We start from the raw sequence: 25,316 nt of genomic DNA, 5'->3' as shown, positions 1-25,316 counted from the left end.
TGAGCATCTTTTTCCCTGCCTGCCTCAGGTGGGAGGAGCCATCTGACTCTAAGCCCCTCACCTTGGTGCCAGAGTACAGCCTGCCTATCAGGCATGCCACAGTGGCTGTGTGTGCAGGAACGAGGGAGGAGACAAGAGCTACACAGAAAGCAGTCTTGTCTCTCCCTACCCAGACACCTGTGGGCAACAAAGAAAGGCCATCTGAGCCGTCTCCACGTGTGAGCCAGGATGCAGAGGCTTGGCTTCCCAGGAGCACTGAGATCTCACTAAGCCCTTCACTGTTCCTTCCTAAACGGGTTGTTACTGCTAGAGAATACATGATGGTGCGTGCTGAAGTTATCCTGTACGTTCTAAAGTTGAGTCCTAAGAGTGTAAGTCTGATTCTGGAACAAACCTTAGTTGCATAGGGAGTGGGTGGATGGGCTTCCCACACCCAATCCAACCCTCATGGGCTTTCGAGAAGCCACATTGAAGGAACACAGCATCATGTTGGTTCCTGAAATGTAAAACAATCATTTCCTAAGAAGGGAGCACACACAGAAGAAGGTCCTCTGGAGCATGATTTATAACTTGCTGAATGACCTTGCCGGAGACGCTGGAGCTCTTTTGGTGAAAGAGGCTATTTTTACTCAATGGTTACTTATTTTGATGTCCACTTCAGGGAGAAATTAGCAGACCACAAAGCAGAGAGGCCTGGCACCTGACATCTTTATGTCTAAAGGCCTCGACTTCACCATGAATGTGTTTCTAGGCACAGGCTATGCAGATTCCTCAGATGTCATCCATGCTGGGAGTTGGGGTGCACACCTGGCAAGGCAGGAAGACCTTGAGTTGGAGGCCAGCCTGGGCTACAAAGCCAGTTCAGATCACAGAAAGCAAAACAAAAAAGCACCTCTACCAACACAATAAAAACCAAACCAATAGCAGCAAACCCTCCCCCAAAAAGCCAAACAAAATAAAATCAAACCACTTTTTAGTATTTTTATAAATTTATTAAAAAACAGTTGCAATGACATCGATGATCATCTGTATTCCCCTTGCTGGTGGGGAGACCTACATAGTTGAGTCCCAAAGGAAAATCAAGACATTATTATCAGGCACCCTGTAGCCAGGAAGGCTACTGGTGCAGTGTCTAGACACTGGTGTGTCCCATTACCAGTACAATTAAAATATATACACTTAGTTATTCTGCAACAGAAGCACTCAGGAAGTACAGAGATGCAGAGACCAGCAGCCCACTCCCTGACTCACTCTGTGTCTTTGAAGCCATCACTACAATTTCAAGAACAAGTAAAAATAACTAAATTAAACAAACAAAAATCCATAAAAATGAGTCCCCCCCACGGGTTATTATGTTGTGTTAGAATAACCACAATGAAAGGGTCATGGGCTAACTGCAATGCAGTGACAACATGAAACCCAAGCATCTATTTCAAAGGAAATAAAACTTAAATTTGCCTTCCTCAAAATGAAACTCAGCAACAATATGAGGTTAAGATTATGTACAAACTTACAGACACAAATAAATAGCATTCTACAAGTGCTGGCTTAAACACTAGACATTAGGTCTGAGGAATCCCTGAACCCTTCCTTCCTTTAGAATCCTTACCACCACAAAGGCAGAAATCCCTCATGGAATAGCCAATAGCTCATGTCAAGAGCCAGAAGTTTCTAGTGAATTTACTAAAAAAGGATTAGTCCCCTCTTACATCTGGAAGCCAGGAGAAATGGCAAGATTCCTGGGAGAAGGGAACGATGGCTTACTTCCTGCTTCTCCGATTAAACTGGTCTCCCTGTGATGTTCCTTTATAAGGTTAAAATCTTTCCCGTTTTAAACACAGAACAAAGTCAAAGAGCCAGTCTTTAGACTTGACCGGTATTTTAATCAACCCCCAAAGTCTTTGGAATGACTGTTTGACTTTGATTGCAGAGCATACAACTAACTCTTCTGAAATGTCAACCATGGCTTTCTCCTCCAGGCCTCAGCATGCACAGCAGATCCGGGCTGGGTGTGTGTGGCTCAGTGGTAGAGTGCTTGTCCAAAAAACAGATTACTGAGGCCCAACTCACCCCAGGAACTGTGAATTCCTGACCCTGCAGGAATCTTCCCGATCTGTAGCTGAGCCTACAGCACAGATGTATGTGCAATCTTGCTGCAAGGCCTACAGGGAAAGGAGAAAACAGTGGAAACTGGCACCAAGGAAATCAGCTGCCATGGGAAGAGCACTCACCCTCGGGGCCAGCACAGAGGCAGGGGTGGAGCCCAGTCTCCTTCACTCTGAGCTCCAGCAGTGCTCCAGTCTGCGTTCAGGACAGCTGCCTAAACAGTGCTTTTTTAGACAATATAAGGAGCACACCTCCAATTTCCCTCTTAGTGCACGCCAGAAGGTTGTCAGTGTGAATGTGGTTTCTTCAGCTTAAGACCCCTGCCTGGTTCCAGCCACTGGACAATCATGCTCTGTGACAGCACTCGGGCAGGGAGGACACTTGTTCTCTACACTGAAATGCACAGATCCTTCCATTCCCTGCTCACTGTCATAAAGCCCATGATTAAAAATCCTACGTTTGCCTCTGTTGAACAACTGTAAATGTCGATACTTCAGCACAGATGTTGCAAAGTTTTGTTCTCTACCAGGAAAATTTGCTGCAAGGTTCACTTACTCTCTAAACTGTCTTTATAGCGGCCCCAGGACAAACGACAGTCCAGATGGCCTGTTAACAGGGATGAACAGACCACTGTCAGAGCTAGAAAGATTCAGCGATGTACCTTTTAGATCCTCAAGGTCTTCTATCCTTTTATCCTGAGTCCATATTATCCTCTTTGGACTTTCTTGCCGAAGTGAAAAACACTAACCTGGCATGTGGGCAGACAGGCTCTCATCACACGGACAGAAGACGGCAGCTCAGTCTGTTGCTCCATGCCGTAACATGAAGGAAACTTCTCTGCTTGGGAGCCACCCGAGTGCAAAGTGCCCATGCATCCCAGCCCGACATCCCACCCGGGGATGGATGCTGGTGAGACTCCATAGAAAGGCATGGGCTATGGCTGCTTTGACCATAGACCAGGCTGCTCTCCCCTACTGCAATGGCTGACTGGCAGGCCTTATACCACTCAACACAAGTGCTTGTGTACGTATCGCTGGGCTGGTAAATACCTCCTTGTATCATCCAAATTCACAAAAGATCAGTGTCACCAACAGTCTGAAACAGGTCCTGAATGAAAGGGTGAGACAAAGGCTTGCAACTTCAGTTCATCAGCCATCACTGCAGCTGTAATACTGAGCTAAGCAGTTTCTGGCCTGAGAAAGGGCAGAGAGCAATCATCAGTGTCCCATTTGAAGTCAGTCCATTTCCAGGAGCAGTGGAAAGAGTGCAGAGGAACATGACTGATCAGCTCTGCCACCTTCCTGTGGTTAGGAAACTCGGATGATCTGTGTCATGGCTTCTTCATCAGCTTGGTTTGGATCCTACAAAGACAGCACAACAGTCCTTTACACCAGTAACAGGAGTTCCCGACTCACAACTTAACCCCTAGGGAAGCCACACAACTTTCGAGTAAACGGAAGCTCCAAAATGATCTCTATTTCTGCACACATGGTTTAAATACAACTCTATCAGCCTAGAAGAGGCTTGCAGACCCATTCCCTAAAAGCACTAAGGCCTGGTGGCTCTCCACCAAGCACTGCATGGTTAATAGAGTGCTACTTTCATAAGCATCCTGACCTGTGTTACCCTGAAGGGCATACCCAGATCAAACACCATGATATGCTATATTTTTGGGTCATTATTTTATATGTGATGATCTCAAAATAATGGAATCCTAATAGTATTCTACTCCACAGTAGAAGAGATGGACTAAAAGACTGAGGAACTTACCAAGATCCTCCAGTCAGCATGGGGAATAAGAAGAGCCTTTAACACAATGGCCTACAGCTGGCAGAAACTAATCAGCCAGGCACAGCCAGCAACAAGAACAGAGGGGCTGTCATGCTGTAGGTGAATACTGTCAGTGCTCACCTGTGGACAGGCCAAGCAACCCAGGCTGCCGTGAGTAGACTACAAAAGCCTCACTATCTGATACAGAACTGAAGAGACAGTAAGAATACGGAGAAATCCATGCTGATGATAGGGAAGCGAGCCAACAAAAGAAATCCATTAACTCAACCAGTGTTTACTGAGCATTTGTTCAGATCTGGATCCTAAGCTAAGCCCAACACAGATAAGAGAACAAAATCTCTACTTTGATGTGTAAATTAGAAAGCAGTGTTGACCATACAGAAAAATCTCTTGATTTTTATACATTAAAGGATAGGAGGAAGTTATAGGAAAATACAAGGGAAAAGGAGCTCTATCTAGAGATGAGGGCAGGCTAAAGGCTTTTCAGATCTAAGTCAGGCTTAAAAATAGGGAGACAAAAACTGTCCTTGGTGCACATGTCTATAACACCAATACTGGGAAACAGGGCAGGAAATTGCAAATTTGAGGCTAGCCTAGGCTATGTCGCGAGAAGAGACACCCATGAGAAAAGATAGAGAAAAAGAGTATTACAGACCAGAGACTGTGAAGACAAGGGACCAGGTAAGAGAACAGATAAATAGGTAAGCAGCAAGCAAAAAAGAGCAAATGAAGCTAGAAGCACACAGACAAGCTTACAGGCCACAGCCAGGACTTTGGGTACTTCAGCACAAATACAATAGAAGATGGGTGAAAAAAAAAAAATCAAAGACAGGAAAAAGATGCGATAATCTTACAAAGATCACACTAAGAAATGGTAAATGTGAAGAGGGAGGATAAGAGTGGAAGACAGTGGACACATTAATCCAAATCAAAGAAAGAAGACTAGGCCAGGCTGACATCAGTTAGCAGGGGACAAGCAAAAAGATTCAAATTATGTTTCAGAGATAAAATCAAAAGAACTTCAAACTCTGAACCATCCAAACTTTAATAATTGGGTGGTGACAAGCCACTTGTTGAGATGAGCCACTGGTTTGGGTAATGAACGAAGCACTCCATTTTGGACATATGGACTCAGAAACACCTAAGAGGTAATTGGTGGAATTTTATCTCCTAGGTTTTAATTCAGTTGATTGGTTTTTTGTGGAAGAAATAGGGTTGAACCCCACGGCTTATGCATGCCAGTCAAATTCTCTCCATTACTGAGCCAGCTACACCCTTAGCCCTTTATGAGACGAAGTCTCACTAAATTAGTTGGTCTCAAACTCACTGTACAGCCCAGGTGGGCCCTCTCCTGGTTATTCTCCTGCTGCAGCTTCCAGAGTAACTGGGCTGACAGGCCTGCACCACCAGGGCAGGCTCAGCCGTCTAAAGCACTGACCTTAGGTTGCCACCGTCAGAACACCACCACCACCACCACCACCACCACCACCAAGTTTACCAGAGTGCTTGACACTCTACCTAACACTCACCTACTGTGAACATAGCATGTTAAACGAAAGTAAAACGTTTCCTTGAAATAGCAAGAATGGAGAAGTTGATAGTAAAAATTTAGAATAAGAAGGAAAAGGCCATGGGGTCAAAACTTTCAGTGCTTTTAAAAAGGAGGAAACTAAGCAACATCACTATACACTGTGTGTGGAAGGGCGAGTTTCCTTAAATGTAAGAGTTTATAGCTGCTAAAAAGGAGGCACGCAGCAGAGGAAAAAAAGGATCGTCTTACCTGCATATGAGGACTGTCCTTTTCTTTCGGAGAGAAGAACCGTCCCCCTTCACCACGCTTCCGTGCCATGGCATGTCGATGCCGAGACTCATGGAGGTATTTCTGAAGAAAGAAAATAAGATCGTTAACAGTGAGAGCTAGCAGTTACCGAGTGCATGGATTCAATTGTTAAAAGTTTCAGACAGACACAAAGTCAAAGGAACAATGAAGACTGATTGATGGAGAAAGCTCTGGAGAACAGTACGATAGCTGCTGGCCATATAACCTCAGTAAGAACATGAATGTTAAAAGGTATCGTCCTCCTACCATTGACCCTTCCTCTGCTTCAGCAACAGACCGAGGTTTGCTTGAGTAAATGGCAGGTCAGGAGGAGACAGCATTTCTGTGCTATCTGTAGGTAGGTTAGACTGGGTCATCAGATGCTGGCTAATGTGACAGATGGACTCCTCTATAAAGAGAGGGCCCCTTGGCTATTACAGACTACAGCCCACACAAGCACTGCAGCTGTAGATAAGATGAAGTCCCGAGGACAAGTTACCTCTGGATTGCTTTTCAGGAGAAAGGGGGAAAGCCCCTTGCTTATAAGCCACTATGTGTCACTGTTCTCCCAGGAATCTGTCTGCATTCTGTTGTTTGGAAGGAACAGGGAAACACACCATACTCAAAGCAGTGTTACAGGCACAACAACTGTGCTGTTTTCTGCCTGCCTGGCACTTCCCATGGCATACACACCCTTCTTTCCTTTGGAATTTTCCCTTCTGCCTCTAGCTTAGCCCGTGCTTGTCTCCTCTTAAGGATGCGGTGATACTGTTTGGCATTCACATACAGGGGTTCTTCCTCCAGCATCTCTGCTCCAGGTAAAGGGATTCTTTGGATAGCAGGCACAGAGCCTGCTCCTGGCACCATCTGCATGAACAGGAGACCAGACCTTATTAGTAGCATAAAAATTCTGAATAAAATTGCACATTCACACCTATCTTCTGCTGTGTCCCCAATGTCTAGAACAGTCTGAGACACTGGTAGGCATTAGAATGAATTATGCATCTTGTGAGTGAGGCCCACTGTTAGTGCCTGAAGGATAGAGTTCAACTAGAAGTTAACACCATAAGCAACTTCACAAGAAACAACAACTTGCAATTCGAGACAGAACCTATGGAAAGTTTCGGTGTCAGAGAACAGGAATGGGGAACCACTTTCCTTACCATGACCATTCCTCCTGAGTTGACCACATTGCCCGCCACTGGCAGTGTCACAGTGACAGTCCCTTGTCCACTGCTGGTTGTGTTGGTATTGGCTCCTGTCTGAACAATCTGTGCTCCTGCCAAACTGGCTGCTGGAATGGTGATCATGCCTGAAACAGGGACTGTAACTTTAAGAAAACAAAACAAAACAAAACAAACAAACAAAAAAAACCAAACCAAACCAAACAAACAAAAAAAAAAAAAACAGGCACACAGAACAGAAAGAAGGGAAGACAGTTAGTCCCTTCCACCTGGCTCTCGTATACTTTCCTGGAAAAATGCACTAACAAACACCAGGGAAAAAGCAAACACCCTCTCCTACCCCTTGACTCCATTTTGCTAATGCGGTCTCTGTGTGAGTTATATTTGGAAGTCTCTGTTAATGGCCTAGGACCCAGTTCTATATAAATTATACTTTAACCCCCCCATACTGTACATCCCAACAAGGGTATCAAAAAGGCATGAAGATGTGGAGGTCTCCCTACTGCAGCATCATTCCCACTACCAACACAGCTGCCGCTGCTGCTTTTCTATGTGGAACCTAGTCACACGGGAAGAGGCCTCACCAGGGCTCAGTCCAGCCTGGCTCCCTCCTATATGAATAACACACAGCTAGTGCACCCTCTGTATCGTCTCAACCAAACCATTGTGGAATCTGACTGAGAAGACCTCTCTGGACTTAAAGTCAGCTTCAAAGTATTGAAGTCTACTGTGAGCATGTCTCTGCCTAAGTCAAGTCTAGACTTCTTATGTGTATGCATCACCTTAGCTAGGGGAAGGCTATTTGAGAGGTCCTCTTGACTCTAAAGTAAGCAACTATATGATCAGATTAGAGGCCTAGAACTAAACTGTAGGAATGCTAATCTATAAGCAGCAATGGGTTGGTCATATATGGTGACAAGAACTGACAATCACTGGAGATCTGGTGGGAACCCTGTTGTTTAAATGTGGTGTGGACTTCACAACAACAACTCTGAAGCACTCACAGGTCTCTAAGGCTAAAACAAATGCCCTGCAAAGTTCCAGGGCAATAATGGCAGCTTACCTTGCTGCAGAATTGTGCCATCTGCATTAACTGGCTGGTAGACAATAGTTTGCCCTTCAGCAGTCTGGGCCACTTGCTGTCCCTGGACAGCAATTTGCTGCTGTGTCTGTAGAAAACAATGACATAGTCAACAGATGCCAAAGACTCAAGAAAACCCAGGCATGTTTTTGATAGCTTTCTTCTGCATTCTTTTTTTTTTTTCCCGAGACAGGGTTTCTCTGCGACCTTGAAGCCTGTCCTGAAACTAGTTCTTGTAGACCAGGCTGGCCTTGAACTCACTGAGATCCGCCTACCTCTGCCTCTCGAATGCTGGGATTAAAGGCATGTGATGTGCCCCACCACCCGGCCCCTGCATTCACATTTGATGTGAACTAGGTAGCTTACTGCTCAACTCACCTGAGTCTGGCCTGCAGTGACTGCAGTCTGTGGCTGCTGAATGATGATCTGTTGGGTCTGACCCTGCTGTCCTTGTACCTGCACAGCCTGCCCACCCTGGATCTGGATCTGACCAGGAGGGACCAACTGTATCTGTGGAATATAATGCACAAAAAGATTGGCATCTACATGACTCCTTTGGTCCCTTATTTTTTATTTTTATTTTATGTATATGGATGTTTGGTCTGCATGTATATATTCACCATGTGTGTGCCTAGTGCCACTGAGGCCAGAAGAGGGGGTTGGATACTCTGGAAATGGAATTACAGATAGTTATGAGCCACTATGTGGGTACTGAAAATGAAATGTGAGTCCTCTGAAAGAATAGCCAGTATTCATAACTGCTGAGCCATCTCTCCAGACTCACAGATTAGGTTTCTGCAAACTAGCTGAATAAATTCCTGTAGAGACCAAGAAGTATGTGGAGGCACACGCCTGTAATTCTACAACTTGGGAGGCAGAGGCAAAATGATCAGGAATACAAGGCCAGCCTCAGGATCACAGTGAGTTTGAGGCTAGTGTCTAGGTTACACAAGACCCTGTCTCCCAAAATTACAATAGAGTAATAAATACTTTGAAAGGCAGGAGTCTTGTTCTAATATCAGCTAACAATTATTAAGAAGCTTATTTCTATTATTCAGGTCATCAAATAATATTGAATATTGTTTGGGATATCAATAATTACAGAATTGGTGTTCATTAAAAAGAAATGTTGGCATGGTTATTTTTTTTTAAGTACATTTGTTAAAAATACTTCAGGGCTCTACAAATGAATAAAAGAACTTCCAAAAATATATTCTTTCCAAGGCAAGTGTTAAGCTAATGGCAGTCAAGGTCAACACTTTGATCAGATTCTTGAGAGAGACAGAGATAGGCTGCCAAGATTCTTGATCCACAGAAACTGAAATGTACAATCATTAATTTGACTGGATAAAGAATCACCATGGAAACAAGCACTATGCATGTCGGTTAAGGGTCTTCTAGATTAGATTAACTGAGGTGGGAAAACCTATCCTAACTGCAAGTGGCATTCCATGAGTTGGGGTCCTGAACTGAGTGAAAACAGGAGAAAGTGAGCTGACCAACAGCATCCCTTACTCTGCCTCCCGATTACAGATGCAAGTAAGGCATTTTGTGCTCCTGCTGCCACATCTTCCCCACCATGGACTGGTACCCTTAAACTGTGAGCCACAAGAAAGGCGACAAAAATGCTTCTTGTTGTAATCAATGTGTTACATAGCAGTAGATGGATAAGGTGATGTGACATATTATATTCCTATTCAGTTCCAAACCTCTCACCATCACTTAGCACTGCCATTAATGTTCATCTTCCTCTTCCCGCTTTCTTTGCTTACAGGTTTTGGAGTGCCAGACCTCACAGAGCAAATATGGAAAGCACAAGATCGTATGTGGTACCTGAACCTAGTTCCCTTTCTTAACTTAATTACTATAGTCACTTACCATGAGTATTAGAAACTTGACAAGTTTTAAAAGTTTTTCTTTGAAATCTTGTAAATTGACAAAAGGGGAAAAAGTCTTAACAGTTTGCTCAATGTACAGAATCCTATTTCCTTCACGACTGGATATAAAACCTCTAAAGATTCAATGAGAAAGCATTTAGGAGCGCCCTACGACTCAAAATTTCAAGTACTTTATACTCAAGAATACCCCTAGCCCCAAAGTCAGGGTGCCCAGCTACTTAAACCAAGTTATCACCCTGGTCCACCTGCAGATCCCCATCTCCCTTCCCACCAGCTTTGTCACCATTCTGTTACTGTTCCTTGGCCCTCTTGAGCCTTGCTTCACAGACCTAGCAGCTGGGAAGTTACTTTCAGCTAGGTGGGTTTCTGTTGGCTGCCTTCTACCCACTGAGTCTGTAAAGGATAGGCCTACAGCCTCAAGTTTCCACAATCTCCAGGTGACTAACTGCTGGTAGAAGGGAAGAGGAAGGGAACACGGCTCACGTCTTAGAGACATTCTTGGATCTTTCTGTTAGGCTATATACTGCCCAAGTTTTCTTAAGGATTCTCAAATACTACAAAACTCAGTTGAAAATGTTGGAGGCTGGCTAAACTAACGTGAAGACACGTGACACTGACGCCTGGCCCCAATCCATATGTGCAAACCTGTACACACACAGATATATACACCACCCACAGTCATACCAGACTTCACTGATATACAGTCTAAGTACTTTACAAAGACCACTCACCTGCTGTAAACCTTGTGTTCCAGACACAGGTACCTGCATGATAGTTTGGCCTTGTCCACCCGGCACAGCCTGGACCATGATGGGTTGGCCAGTCGATGTAATTAGCTGGCCTCCACTGACTTGTACCATTAATGGCTGTCCCTGAACCTAGAATGGAATAAAACACCAACAATGAAACAGTGTAAGACACAACTGGCTTTACCAAACAATCACTGTCACTGGAACTGTCCTGCTTGGCAAGAGGGGAGGCAAGACAGACTTAGGAAAGTCATTCCTTTTTTTTCCTCCCTAGGCAGGGTCTTTCTATGTAGTGCTAGCTGGCCTTGAACTCAGATCCTCCTGCCTCTGACTCCCAAGTGCAGAGATTAAGCCTGGCCTGAAAGTCAGCCTTTTTATGCCCCCCACCTGCCGTGTCTGTGTGAGTATAGATTATATGCATATGCTGCAGAGGGTGGGTTGTGAGATCCCCGGGGGCTTGAGTTCCAGGTGATTAAGAGCTGCGACGTGGGTACTAGAAACTAACTTCAGACCCTCTACAGTAGCAGTATGTGCTCTGAATCACTGCACCTCTGCAGATACCTCTGATTTTCTGATTAAGTGCCAAGTTGGATATTTAAAAGTCAAATATAATGGAACCTATCTAAAGTCTGGAAAAACTCTATAAATAAGGTATTAATCACCAAAACCAGGCTGAATTTAAAACCAAGACTAGTTTGCCTTCTCAAACGGATACCCAGGAATGGTTTCTGGTAAAGGCTGGGAAAGCAGCAATGAGAGAGGTAATGATGGTGAGAACTGAGAAGTGAATCAAAGTAACTCTAGAGGCTGAATAGGAAGAGTTCTGAAAGCTCACTTGAAGGTTCCTCCTGGGCCTCACGCAAAAGGGAAACATGAACACTCATCTCCACTTGATTCCAAGAAGCCCAGGAATGGCTGCTACTTAAGGAGTCTACTACTAAAGACTCATGGACTGGGTAGGCTCAGGTAGCTGAGGCAGGGCATGGGTTTGAGAACAGATGGGCTGCACAGTGAGCTCTAGGTAAGCCTAATAAGACCCTGCCTCAAAATCAAGATAAGCAAGACTCTCCAGAAATAGGTTCCAGGCAGTCTGTGATCATCATAGTAGAGTTCTGCATACTGCATCTTAAAGATCTGCATACTTATTTTAATTATCAAAGCAATGAGGGACTGAAATCAGATAGCTATGGTGTGTAATGATTTCCACTCTTCAAGTCTTCTGCTTCAACTCCAGAAAGAAGTCGCTGCACGTGCTGTCACTTCTTGAACTCCAATGTGAAAACTCAGAGAGAATGGTCCAGAAAGAAGTTGCTTTGGAAGTGGGGATGAGTAAGTAACAGGACAAACCCAAAAACTCTTACTGCAGACTGTCTTTGCTTGAAGGAACTATTGTAACCCAACAGACTAAAATACTCGTTCTTAGTTCCAGCAGCAGTCCATTCCAACAGTACCAGTGAACTGTGCAGTTGATTAATCTGCCCTAGATAAAATGGTTAGGCTCTCCCACTACCAATCTCCATCAGAACCATCAGGAGTAGTTCAACCTCAGGGCTGTCCCCTGAGAAATTGGTGATTTTTAAAGACTTTATGGCTTATCAGCTCACATTCTCTTCTCTTAATTCCCCATTTAAAACTCCCTTTGCTACACCAATGCTGTCAGGTGCTGTGTTATGAAATGTATCAGAAGCCTTACTAGAGGAGTAAGAGAGAGAACTATTTAAAATTCTTCTAAAATGATGAGACTTATGGAGGAAAATTCCCATCACTTCCATTGCAATGCAATCTAGAGCTTCTTTAGCTGACAGCGCTCTGCTGTTACTGTGGGCTGTTTCCCTGTGTGAAAGTGGATGTCACAGCTGACACTGGATATCATCCCCTGCTGCTCGCCACCTTGTTGCTTTAGACAGTCTTCCCTGATTAAGCCAGCCAGCCCCAGGTTCTGCCTGTTTCTGCTACCTAGTGCTGGGGTTACAGGGGCAAAGCCACACATTTCTGTGAATTCTATGGATCCAAACTTAGGGCTTTACACTTGCATAGCCAACAATCCCCAAAGGTGACATAAATTTAAGACACTTAATAAATTTCTGGTTATCCACCTCCCACCCACTAACATGCTATATATGCATGCGATAAAGGATTTGAGACTCTAAAGAGCTCACTGTGTCTACAACAGATGATCACAAGGACTCATGCATGAGACAGAAGCCACACAGTTAAGAGCATGTTACATTCCCATTCTATGGTAGTTAATGACAAGCCCAGACACCGTTTCATGTATTACAAGGATGAAGCAAGCAGGAACAGAAAGCTGCTACACCCCCTGAGACTCAACTGTTCTTCCAACAGTTTAAATCAACTTCTTGTCTTAATTTACGTGTAGAACTGGCCACGTGACATCACCAAACACTACTAAGTAGCAGGGTTGAAAGGGTCAAGTCCTTATAGCAGTGGCTCTCAACTTGTGGGGTCACAACCCCATGGGGTCAAATGACTCTTTCACAGGGGTCACATAAGACTATCAGAAAACACAGATATTTACATTATGATTCATAGTAGTAATAAAATTACAGTTCTGAAGTAGCAACAAAATTTTATGGTTGGGGGTCACCACAGCATGAGGAGCTATATTAAAGGTAACAGCATCAGAAAGTTGAGAACCACTGGTTTACAGGAAGGAGTGGTTACTTCCAAAAGGATCTCAGCAGCACTTGCTATAAAGTGAGATGCTAGTTTGACTTTGGAAGTCTCACTAAGTCATTCCAATTCAGGGAAGGAAGACAGGGAGAACAGGCATCTGAATCTTGCCAACTTCTCAAAACCTTTAGCTCTCAATGGACCTAGAAGCGACCAATGCTGCTACTCTCAAAAGAATTTGGGCTATTTAAATTGACCATACATGATGCTGAAGAACAGCATCAGCATCGGTTAACTCCAGTTTGTTTTTGTTTTTTAGCTTATCAATGTAACCTGTGCTTTGTTTTTTTAAAAGAGCCCAACCTGGTCCCAAACTCTCATTCTTTCTGCCTCCATATCCCAAGCACTGGGGCAGGAGGCATTACCACCATGACCTATGCTAGCACTTAAATATGCCCAGCAAAAAAGACAAGCAGTCATCTCTGCAGAGCTCGTAATGATACAGGAAAGGTTATTCAGTTCTCAGAAAAAATTTGCTCAGTGCAATGGATGTTTTGTAGTCAAGCTGCACTTTTAACAAAAACAAAACGTAATAGTGCAGTCAAGTCTGTCCATGTGTGCACCCACTTCTCCAGTGCAATACAATTCATGAAACTTTACCAAGTGGTGGGATGGGCATCTGAGTGCTGAGCAAGCTCTAATGCCACCTGTACAAGGTCTTCCTGTGGCTTGCTTCCCGGTATTTCTAAAGCAACACACTTAGCACATACTTCTCAGAAAACAGACACAGCAGTCACCAGATGTCCTGGCATGGGACACGGCATGCTGGCCTGAGAGACAGGTTAGCAGCACAAAAGGCATGCGACTTTGCCATTCAACTTGAGATCCAAACATAAACAGCAGCAGACAGGCGATGTTCATGCAGTGTTCACAGAGAATCAGAGAGGGCACCACTACCTGGAGGGTCTGGACTTGCTGGCCTGAGGCGGATGCCACTTGGGCCTCAGTCTGCAACTGGACAGCAGTGACACCACCCTGCTGCTGAGAACAGGAACAGGAAGAGCTTGAAATGTATCAGAACGGGAACGCACAGCTCAAGACTTGAGATCACTTGAGGGAGGGGGGAAGTGTCTCTGAAAAGCTTCAACCCACACAGGAGTTTCAGAGTCTGGACTCTTCAAGCTACCCCCAGAGTGGGCCTTACAACACACTTTTGTGACTTACAACACAAATTTATAATGCAGTCCTTCTTCCCAGAAATAGGAATTCTACCCCATTGCAAAACATTTATGTTAAAGATTTCTATATTTTCTTAGGGTCACAAGAACAAAACCAGCAGGTCTTAAAGGCTTGAAACTACAACAAAGAATTTCAGGGGCTATTAAAGTTATTAAAGCATCACCAAGAAGAACTAGTCACGGTGATCCAAAGTCTAGTCTTGATAAGCTACTCTTCTATATTCCCAAATGAAGACTTATTCCCACTCAACTGACTGACCACTTTACAGGCAATGTTTTCAGAAAGCCACCCAACTTCCTTTTTATCCTGGTAAATGCTTCCCAGGAAGAAAGTCACCAAAAACCTCTCTGTTCCTGAGGAAGGCCTCACCAAGACCCATTTCCTAAGGAGGCTGCAGGAAGCTGCCAGTGCCTCGGCAGAGTGAGGACAAGGAGGAGGCTAGCAAGGCTGGGGAGCTACCATGCTCAGCTAACCCCCCCCCCCCCACAATGTGGAGGAGCCCCTCCCCAACCAGTGGGTTGGAACCCACCACCAATACTTCCTCTATTCTGAGGAAAAAACACACCCAGAACAACAGTATTGGCCCGTCATCAAATAAAAACAGTATCTTTTATTCCAAAGCTCAGGAATGGGGGGAAAAAGAGAAGGTTTGCTATTATAAAGCCAGATAAAAGCATGGCAAATGCTTTATGTGCACTAATTCAAACATCTGGTAGACTGTATTGTGGGAAAAGGCAGCAGCAGGAGCTCCTTTTCAATATGTACTCATCCACAGAGTATCATCCAAAATATTATTCTAATATTAAACTACAGCTGTCCAGAATAAACTCTGGTAGAACAGGCCAGCAGACTGCCTGAAACCTGACTACTGGTGTGTCTATTGTGATACACCCTTGCTTTACCACAAGTCAGCATAAACAAGGGGAACAGTAGACTGAACCCAGGGTAAAGCAGAGGTGTCCTGACTTCCCTTCAGTAAGTTACAAACAGCCAATCTACTTTTAAAGTGATCTTCACAAAGAAGAGATGCCAAGGGGCAACAGACTGGTTCCCAGTACAGCACAAGTCATGAGATCTAGACTTACAGGGTCTGATAGGGCCCACAGAGTAATCACAGAAAACCCGCCGCTGCACCACCAGCCGCAGTACTGTGATGGTCAAAGCACACTCGCTCCCATACCTGCTGCTGAATCTGGCCAGTCTGCACCACGATCTGCTCTGTGGAACTATTGCTGTTTGTTGTATACTGCTCCATGGCCCAGCCACGTTAAGAGTCCTGTAGCTTCACTCTACAGATTCCAGGCAGCTGCAGGTAGGGACTCCTATTACAAAGGGAAGGAGAAAACCTAAATGAGTCAATTAGTAAAGGCTCTCTTATGACACAATAATTTAATATGAAAGTCAACAAAAGATGTTTATATATTCAATTTAAAAAAGAGGACTATATAGCACAGTCATAAAACATTATAGTTAGGCTGGCGGTAAACACCTGCCATCCTAGCACTGAAGAGGCTGAGGCAGAAGGCTGAGAATTTGAGCTAGCCTGGGCTATAAAAATTTTCCTCAAAAAGACTAACCAACAGAACAAACAAAACACATGGTGTTGTATTTTCACATTTAAAAAAATGCTTCTACTTATTTTTTCCTGGCAACTTACCTTGTATATTAGCTATCTCTGTGGTGCTATAACCGAAAATTAGTTTTTTGGGTCCAGTTTTAGTGGATTTTAGTCCACTGTGGGTGGGTGGGAGGTTGAGAAGCATATTTCACACCATGGTGGGACAGGACACAGAAATGAATACTCTTAAAAGGCCAGGGTAAGATACAGTTCCCAAGAACAGATACTCCCTTCAGTAATCCACTTCTTCCAACTAGGCCCCATCTACCAATAATGGCATCATATAAACGTACCAAGAGCCCTTAGGATGCTATCCCCTATAAGCAACATCCCCAGACACACCCACGTGTGCCTTATTAATTTGTTGTTTCTCAATCCAGTTAAGCGAGTAAAAGTGATCACCTTTCAATATTACCAGAGTAATGCTTTCTGAGGTTTTCTGTCCCACCTGGATCCTGCAATCGTTAAGTCCCCAAGAAATTACACAGAGGTCTACATTAGTTATAAACTGATTGGCCCATTAGCTCAGGCTTCTTATTAACTCTTATAATTTATATTAGCCCATTATTCTTGCCTATGCTAGCCACATAGCTCAGTACCTTTTTGAGCAAGGCAGTCACATCTTGCTTCTTCTGTGGCTGAGTAAGGAGACCACAGAAAGAACTTTATCTAGAATTCTCATTGCCCCACCTCTACTTCCTGCCTGGCTACTGGCCAATCAGTGTTTATTTAAAATATAATTGACAGGACACAGACCATTGTCCCACAGCAGAGTAACACTCAGAAGCACTGTTAAGCCATCTTTTGTTGCAAGGCCTGCTCTCAAGGCAGCAAATCAACCTTAGAGAATTTGTACCACACACTTGCGTCCGAATATGCTACTCTCCTGAGCTACATATGCCATAAACGACCTCAAGCTAGAGGTTTGTTACTTACTGAGAAAGTAGTTCAAATATTTTGCTTACCAAAATCTCCACTGAGGTAAGACTACTAATGTCTTACATAGTAAATTCCAGGACAACCTAGCTAGAGTGAGACTTTGGCAACAAACAAACATATACAGAATCATGTCTACTAAAAACATAATCTCAAAACTTCCTGGGCACCATGATGCCTTTCACCCAGCAGATAAGTCTTGAGTTCAAGCACAGGTATTCTCTTTTCAGAGTTCCAGCCAGGATACACAGTGAGACCCTGTTTCAAACTACATCAAGTAGCACTAAGTAGGAAAGCTCTAGCAAAGCTTTGAGAGTTATGCTGTAGTCCATAATTAACACAAAGAAAAGGTATCCACCACAGCAGTGACATTTAAAACTTGGTATAGCAGAGCCTGTTTACATGGGGTGTTCCATGGCCTCTACCAGGTGTCTAAAACTTCTCTAGCACCAAATCCTATATATATAATTCTTTGTATACTCATTCTGCAGCACAGCCTAAATGGTGAGCCCGAACAACCCTTTCCTGGGGTCGTTATTTCAGGAATTTCTTAGAAACGAAACAGTACCTAACAATATTCAGTATGCTCAAATGCTGACATTTAGCACCGCTTCTACCCATCTTGTGCCCTTCCTAGTCATATGATCTCTACCCACACAAACATTCTCTTACCCATATTCACAAGCAAAGGTAGGACTGCCTATGGTCTAGGACGGAGAACGTATGGGTTTTCTTGAGTTAGACTTCTCTTGTGTAAAGCAACATGCATTAGTCAGGTTTCCCTGGAGAATAGAGCGGAACAAATCCATACATATATGGGTAGGAGGTTTATTAGAGTGGCTTCTAGGTTGTGGCCCAATTAGTCCAATAATGGCTGTCTACCAACAAGAAGACCAAGAATCTGTTGTTACTCAGTCCATGAGGATGGATGTCTCAGCTGGTCTTCAGCACAGGTTAGAAATTTTGGAGAAGTATGCCAGCGAAGGAGCAAGAGCAAGCAGGCAAAGAATGGGCAAAAGTTCCCTTCTTAACATGTCCTTTATATAGGCTACCACCAGCAGAAGGTGTGGCCTAGATTGAAGTTGGCTCTTCCTACCTCAAAAGATCTGGACTTCATATGATTCAGGCAAGAAAAAAATCCTAACAGGTGTACCCAATCACTTGAGTTTTAGTTAATTCTAGACATCAAGCTGATAAACAAGAATATCCATCACAAAACACTTTCCAGATTTATCTGCTTTTCTTGCAGATTTCATTTTTTTTACGGCTGTATAAAATTCTATGTTGCATATGCATGGCATTTTCATTATCCATTCTGTTGGTGGCACATCTAGGTTGGTTTCATTTCCTTGTTATTGTACACAGAAAAGCAGTAAATATGAATGTGCAAGTATCTCTGAGATAGCATAAAATCCTTTGGTCCATGCCTAGAAGTGGTATAGCTGGGACATATGCTAGATCTTTTTAATCCTGATAAATCTCCACACTCCACAAACAGCAGTGTCAATAAATAAGGTTCTTCTTTCCTATATCCTCAAGGGCATTTGTGGGTCTTTATTTTCTGGATGTGAGCCATTCTGACTCGCGTGGGAAGGAGGGATGGGGTAAGTTTTAATTTACATTACCCTGGTGGCTAAGGAAACTGTTGGTCACGTTGAAAAACCTTGTACGTCTGTACTACTTCTGAGAATTGTAGAGACTATCTGCTGACTGGCAGTTCTTTTCTTCTGGTGTTTAATTGTTGTAGCTCTTGGGCTGGGGAGAGGGTTCAGTTGGTAAAGTACTGGCCTCATGAGCATGAGGACCTGAGCTTGATCCCAGAATGTCCAGAACCCTGGGTGTGGTGGTGAGTTTATAAAGCCAGAGCTGGGAAGGCAGGACAGCGTAACCCCTGGGGCTCTAGTTCAGCCTAATTGGTAAGCCCTATACCAACGAGAGACCTTGTCTCAAAGGAGAATGAGCAGTTGCCTCTGACAAATAATTTTGCAGGTATTAACCCCCTATCTGATGTAGTATGCTAAAACTTTCATTTTGCAGGCTATTTACTTTGCTAAACCTTAATTGCACATAACCCCATTTGTTAATTCTTAAGATACTTCCACTGTCATTGAGGTCCTATTCAGAATGTTCTTATCCTTTACTGCCATACTGGTAGCCCTGGACATACCTGATCCTGTCTGATCTCACAAGGCAAGCAAGGTTGGGACTGATCGGCCCCCAGTACTTAGTAATGGAAGGCCATTCTTTTCTATGTCTATATCTTAAGGTTTTCCTCCAGTAGTAACCTACTCTTAAAAAAAAGACTGAGCCAGGTGGGTAGTGGCACATGCCTTAATACCAGAACTTGGGAGGCAGAGGGCAGAGGGAGGCGGATCTCTGTGAGTTTGAGGCCAGCCTGGCTTTGCAGAGTGAGTCCCAGGCTGTTACAGCAAAACCCTATCTTGAAAAACAAACAAAATATTAGGTGGAAATATGAATTGGCATTTAATACAGCAGATGCTAATGATAGAATGTAAGTAATAGGTACATGAGTATTCATCACAATACTCTTTCAACTTTACTGTCTAGAAATTTCAACACTAGAATCTAGGGAAAATACTCAAAATATAATCAGGCATACACCTTTAATCCCAGTGCTCAAGAGGCCGAAGCAGGCAGATCTCTGTGAGTTCGAGGCCAGCCTGGTTTACAGAGCTGAGTTCCAGGACAGCCAGAACTATTACACAGAGAAACTCTTTTCGAAAAACCAAGGAATAACCAAAATAAAGCACTTATGCCTTTAGTATGGGTTACAGTGGACTTACAATGAGACTATAAATAGCAACTTAACTAAATTTAATCCCTACTTTATTAGCATGTGTTCATTGTATAAAACAATGGTTTTTAAACTATGTATATAACCTGTCTGGACACTCTGACCCTATTTTTCTCTTTACAAATAATCCCCTCCTTTTAGTCTTTGTCTTAATCTAGAGTATGCATATGAGAGAGAACATATTTGGTATTTGTGGTTCTGAATATGCCTTCTTTCCCTTACTGGGATGTTCCAGTTCTAGTCATTTCCTTCAAAACATAATTCTGTTTTTAATGTATAATATTCTATTGCATATACAAACGTTTTTCTTTATCCAATTGATTGGCACCTACACGAATTCCTTAACTTGGTGGTTGTAAAGGAAGGCACGGCAATAAAATGCAGTGCCTTTGCTATCTGTCGATTCTGCTTTCTTCAGGTGTACTCCCAAGAGAGTATGGCAGGACCATATAATTCCATTCTTAGTTTTTCGAGAACTTACACACTATGATAGCTATTCTTGTTATCAACTTGATTACATCTGGCATTAACTAAAATCAAAGCAACTGGATACATCTGTGAGAAATTTTTCTAAATTAAATCATTTGAAATGGGAAGAGCCACCTTTAATCTGGGCCACACCATCTAGTAGCAGCCTATATGAAGGACGTGGAAGAAGAAAGCTTTTGTTCTTTGTCTGCTTGGCCTTGCTAGCAAGTCTATTCCTTCACTGGCAATAGAGCCTACTTCTCGGAGATTCTGGCATATATGAAGGACAGCTGAAATACCCAGCTTTGAGGTCAATAACTACCGGATTTTTGGACTTTCTATTGGTAGGCAGCCATTGCTGGACTACCTGTAAGCCCACCTTCTCACATATTCTCTCACATACACACAGATATAAGTCTCTCGGTGGCCGAATTAGTTTATATTCCGATCTATATTTAAGAGTTGCTCTTACCTCAACAACATTCTCTGTCTTCTTTTCCTTTTTTTTTTTTTTTAAGTTTTTTTGAGACAGGGTTTCCAGACTGTCCCGGAACTCGCTCTATAGACCAGGCTGGCTTCTGCTGGCCTCTGGTCTCTGCCTCCGGAGTGCTGGGATTAAAGGTGCATGGTAGCATCCTCTAGTTTCTTCGTTGACAGCTACTCTGATTGGAGTGAAACGAATTTTTTTTTGGGGGGAGGGGTGTTCGAGACAGGATTTCTCTGTAGCTTTGGAGCCTGTCCTGGAACTAGCTCTTGTAGACCAGGCTGGCCTCGAACTCACAGAGATCCACCTGCCTCTACCTTCCTGAGTGCTGGGATTAAAGGCATGCACCACCACCACCACCAGGCTCAGAGTGAAAAGAAATTACAGTATATTTTGATTTGCATTTTCCTGGCAGCTCAGTATGGTTTTTGTTTTGTTTTTTATAAATACATCTACAGGCCATTTGTAATCTTTGGAGAACTATTTATCTTAGATTATTTTGGTTTTTAATTTCTGAGTTCTTTCTATATTCTGGATATTAATCCCATCAGATGAAAAGATGCTTCCATTTGCAGGTTTTTACACCAGGCTTTTCTGAGCCAGTTGAATGAGTTGTTTCTTTAGAGACCTCAGGCATGACAGGAAATCAGCCAAAATAAGTGGCTCTACTAGGGAAAGCGACATTTCCCCTTTTAGTGTGTGTGTAGAGCTTTTAAAACTCACCAAAAATATGGACACATATGGTGCTTACACTTTGATGTGGAAAATAGAGATATTAACATTCTCTGTATTTCAATACATCCACTAGCCCCAAGTCCCCTTCCCATAAGGCTTTCTTCTGGGCCCAGTATCCATAAATCTTCATCTTATCAGATTAAAATGCAAACCGGAGCTTTGAAGTGGGCAAGAATGGTTAACAAGTATCATTCAGACCTCACTAGTTTATCCTGCTGATACAAATGCTTCCCTCTCAAGCCACTGAAGCCTACTGTACTTTGAAGGGCAAAAGCAGATGAGGCTCCAAATATAGTAGCCATTCTGCATTAATAAGGGAGCAATGGAGCTTGGAGCATGACATTCAGGCTGCTCATGGTGTCTGCCTCCTGGTCCCAATGGAGCTTCACGCACCTGCTTTTGCCACTTCAGCCAGCAGAACTGTTCTGCAATCTGACACACTGCCTTCCTCAAGCACTTCTTTGCCCAAGACTACGACAAAAGTGAGCCAGCTGGATTTAGGCTGTCTAGCTCTTCCACAAAATTTTGAATGTTTTTGAAAGTGAGAATATAAATGAATATGGATGAGAATGGATTTATTCTGGTCTCTGAAGCATTCTTCCATAGCATATACCCTGCCCATTTAGAAGGCACAGAAGCAGTTGGCCAGCATTTAGAAAGGTAATCTATCTGAAGTTATTGGAAAGCTGAAACGTTCAGAAATGCAACTACAATAAGCATAACATCAACACAGGCCATGAAACTTGACAATCACAGGCAAAGACCAGACTAGGGCCTTTGAAGGCTCCAAATCTGCTCCTTTTCTCCACTAACAATATACCATAAACTTAAATAATAAAACAAGATTCTAACTTTGTGTCTTGACTTCCCTCCATGGACTGGGAAATGAAATAAACCTCCCCAAGCTGCTTTTGGTGTGGTGCTTATCACGGCAATAGAAAAGCTGACTAGAACATAAGGAAATGAAGAAACAATTTAAACAAAGAAAAACTCTTCCTCGAAAGTGAATACAGGCTGTTTCGCTTCAGAAGGAACACTGGACTAGTTTCCTCAAACCCACCAGTTAAGACATCAGCAAATGTGCTAAAGAAGTCACACCCAGAAAGCTGGCTCCAACTACGAGCTGAGAATAACTGATGCTTGGCCCGAGTAAAAACTTCCCTCACCCAGAGAAAAATTTCCTTTTCTTCCCCATCCGCTCCCCAGCCCCAATCAGTTATTATTATGAGATTAAATCCTTAGGTCAGCCACGTTTTCTCCCCAACGTTGGGGAGAAAAGTCACTCTCCAACACTTCTAAGTTCCAGTCAGAAGTGTTTCCAAAGACTCCTTTGTGATATCTGCAAGGGCTTTACAAACTGGACTTTCCCGCCTAAACTCTCAGTGCTACTGGCCCTTTCTTCGCCCATCTGCAGCCTACATACGCACTCCTCGCGGAGGACAACCCTCTACCGCCCAACCAAAGCGTGCCGATGAAAACTGGCTGGCTTCTTCATGCAAACAGCACTTTTCGGTACTGCACTAGACCCCGACAGAACACTAACCCCTAAATATTGATTTTCACCAGCCAATCTCCGCCGAGCAGGCGTGCTTCCTACCTCTCCCCCTTACAGCACTTGGGTGATGCCCGCCAAAGACTACAGGCTGACAGCACACCGAAGACTGCTGCCCGATGAAAAAATAATCGGCATGTAAGTTTTTAAACATCTGTTGAGAAAACGTTCACACGGGTTCGTAAGTGTGGTAGAAAAAAACAGACACGAATGGGCTGAGCTGAGTGGACCCTCACACGAACTGACACAAAGGCTAAAGAAAATCGGAACCAGACAGCATCAAAGAGAGAGAGCTCACAGGACACACGGACGTGGGTCCCGTCATTAAGAATGCATGAGGTTGTCAGTCTTGCTAGGGCGAGGTTCTAAACACTGAGGCGCCCAGCGAAAAGGGGAAGAGCGTTTGGTCAGGCTCCAGCACGGAGGTGTGCCGGCACGGGCGGCCGAGCGGGGCGGGAGGAGAGGAAATGACGAGCAGAAAGGGGTGGTAACGGCGGCGGGCTGGAGCCCCGGGGTGGCGGGCCGGGAGGAGGGGCGCGGCGGGCGCGCTAACGGCCCCGGGGTGGGTCTGGGAGGCCGCGCAGCGCGTCCCCGCCTGGCCTCGCTTCAGACCTGCCGTCCCGACCACCTCGGGCCTCCGGGGACGCGGGCCTCACAGGGGCCCGGAACGCAGGGACACAAGGACGGGTCGTAGGATAAGGCTGGAACGACCCGGGGAAACTGCCACGGCCCGTGGCGGGTCGGTCGGCCACCTGCCCTCCCAGGGCCCGAGGATCGGCGAGCAGCGGTGCATCCGCCACCCGCACCCGGAGAGGAGCCTGGCTCCAGGGTGCTATCCCCACGCCGGGCCGCCCCTGCAGGCCTCCACCGACTCCGGGCCGGGGCTGCCGGCTGCCCAGCTCCGGCAGCCTCGGCTCGACTCCCGGGCTCGGCGGATGCCTGGGCCTCTCCTGAGTGGTCAGCGAGACCCGCCAATCGGGGCGCTGGGGCCGGCTCTGGGCCGCTGGATATTGGCTCCTCATACTCACCGTGCCTCGCTCCCCCGGTTCGCTGCCCGCGCTGATTGGCTCCAGTACCGGACCCCGAAACCCAATCAGAGGCTCCAGCCGCCGCCGCCGCCGCCACTGCCGCTGCCTCGCAAAATGGCGAATCTGAACAAAGGGGAATCGGGCCTCCCTCCAACCGCCTTCGCGCAAGCGCCTTCGAGACCACGCCCCATAACCCCGGCCAACCTGGCCCCGCCCCCTATAGGGAGCACTACGCAGGCGTCCCAGGGACCACACTCACTTCCTAGCTTGGACTCCGCCTTTTGCTGGAGGACTACGCAAGCGCGTTCTAGAGGCGCCATACTCGTTTCTCAAACACTGCCCTGAGTGGTGTACCGCGCAGGCGCTAATGCGCCCTCCCCCCCCCCCAACTGTGAACCCATTTCTAAGCGGCCACCGGGACACACCCCCTGAGGCCAAATGCGCAAGCGCTCCTTTTCTCAAGGCGGGGTCGGCTTCTTGGTACGCACGCCTGAGCGGCGGCGGGAGACTACGGAGTTTACCGCCGGAAATTCTGAAACATTTACCATCGAGAGCGGGCTCGGCTAGCTAGCTAGAGAGGTTAACTTCCGCCCCGTTAAAGGGTGGGGGCCGCCATCTTGGGTGCGTGCAATCAAAGTCCTTGGCGGGATTAGGTCTGCGTGCGGGCTCGTCTGTTACTCCCCATCTACCAGGGTTTCATCTCAGACACTTCCCTGCGTGCAGGAGGGCCTGCTGACGGCCGATTCCTTTGCAGGTGAAGGGTGGCCCCCGCCCTCTCCTACGGGATTCCAGGACTGACCCTCATTAGGGTAGGAGGAGAGCATGGGAAGCTTGCTGCACACTTCCTGCACCTCTACGAGAGGTGGTGATATTCCACTGAGCAGCAGTCTTCTCCGCCTGCGCTCAGCACACCTCAGTTCGGTTCACTCTGATTGCAGCTCAATGGAACTGTGGCAAAGTCCCTCCTATTTTATTCTAAGCCGTATCCTCTGGGAAAATACCAGACTTAGCTAAACCTATCGTGCTAGGAGAGGGTTTGGAGTAAGGAGGTGTGTCTTGGGACCTCCCTCCTGGAAAGCTGTTTGTACTGTCTCTTAAAGACTGAGTGAACTCACATCAGAGGTACAAGTAGAGGAGGTGGGGGAAACTAAGTGGGTTGGCAGGGTGACCTGAACGTGC

The 25,316-nt window shown here is 45.1% G+C and overlaps 2 protein-coding genes across 17 annotated transcripts in view; one reads left to right on the top strand and one right to left on the bottom strand.

Annotated features, from left to right (window-relative positions):
• Positions 1 to 970: 970 nt before the first annotated feature.
• On the bottom strand, positions 971 to 24,289 carry Nfya (nuclear transcription factor Y subunit alpha). Of its 10 annotated transcripts, none has more exons than XM_048445444.3 (10): positions 24,138 to 24,289; positions 15,682 to 15,823; positions 14,217 to 14,303; positions 10,611 to 10,757; positions 8,360 to 8,491; positions 7,964 to 8,069; positions 6,880 to 7,028; positions 6,410 to 6,583; positions 5,678 to 5,779; positions 971 to 3,467 (listed from the first exon to the last, which is right to left on the bottom strand). In XM_048445444.3, exons 2-10 carry the CDS (start codon positions 15,754 to 15,756, stop codon positions 3,414 to 3,416), a joined length of 1,026 nt encoding a protein of 341 aa, XP_048301401.1. In that variant the 5' UTR covers positions 15,757 to 15,823; positions 24,138 to 24,289; the 3' UTR covers positions 971 to 3,413. The 10 variants fall into 10 exon arrangements, with proteins under 10 accessions (XP_048301401.1, XP_085535364.1, XP_085535363.1 ...); XM_085679238.2 differs by having other exon boundaries at positions 14,220 to 14,303; XM_085679237.2 differs by having other exon boundaries at positions 14,217 to 14,300.
• A 313-nt stretch (positions 24,290 to 24,602) lies between these two features.
• Positions 24,603 to 25,316, top strand: part of Oard1 (O-acyl-ADP-ribose deacylase 1) — a 5,941-nt gene continuing 5,227 nt past the window's right edge. For 2 of the 7 annotated variants that reach the window (XM_048445449.3, XM_048445455.3), the window contains exon 1: positions 24,753 to 24,891. The gene's annotated coding sequence lies outside the window, so the exon portion shown is untranslated. Of the gene's footprint in view, positions 24,892 to 24,918; positions 24,947 to 25,031; positions 25,260 to 25,316 lie in introns of those variants that run through there. The other 5 variants (XM_048445451.3, XM_048445450.3, XM_048445456.2 and 2 more) reach the window with 5 other exon arrangements.

Source organism: Myodes glareolus, chromosome 18 (genome assembly GCF_982192425.1).
Source record: "Myodes glareolus chromosome 18, mMyoGla1.1, whole genome shotgun sequence".
Classification (NCBI taxonomy): Eukaryota; Metazoa; Chordata; class Mammalia; order Rodentia; family Cricetidae; genus Myodes; species Myodes glareolus.
The sequence above is the reverse complement of the archived record's forward strand: the minus strand, read 5'-3'. Positions and strand labels throughout refer to the sequence as shown.

Excerpts from the sequence above, each read along its gene's own strand:
- Nfya (XM_048445440.3), bottom strand. The coding sequence starts at position 15,756 with ATGGAGCAGTATACAACAAACAGCAATAGTTCCACAGAGCAGATCGTG. Across the intron at positions 14,304-15,681 it reads CTGGCCAGATTCAGCAGCAG|CAGCAGGGTGGTGTCACTGC; the intron begins GTATGGGAGCGA and ends TCCTGTTCTCAG. Across the intron at positions 6,584-6,879 it reads ACTCAGGAGGAATGGTCATG|ATGGTGCCAGGAGCAGGCTC; the intron begins GTAAGGAAAGTG and ends CTGTTCATGCAG.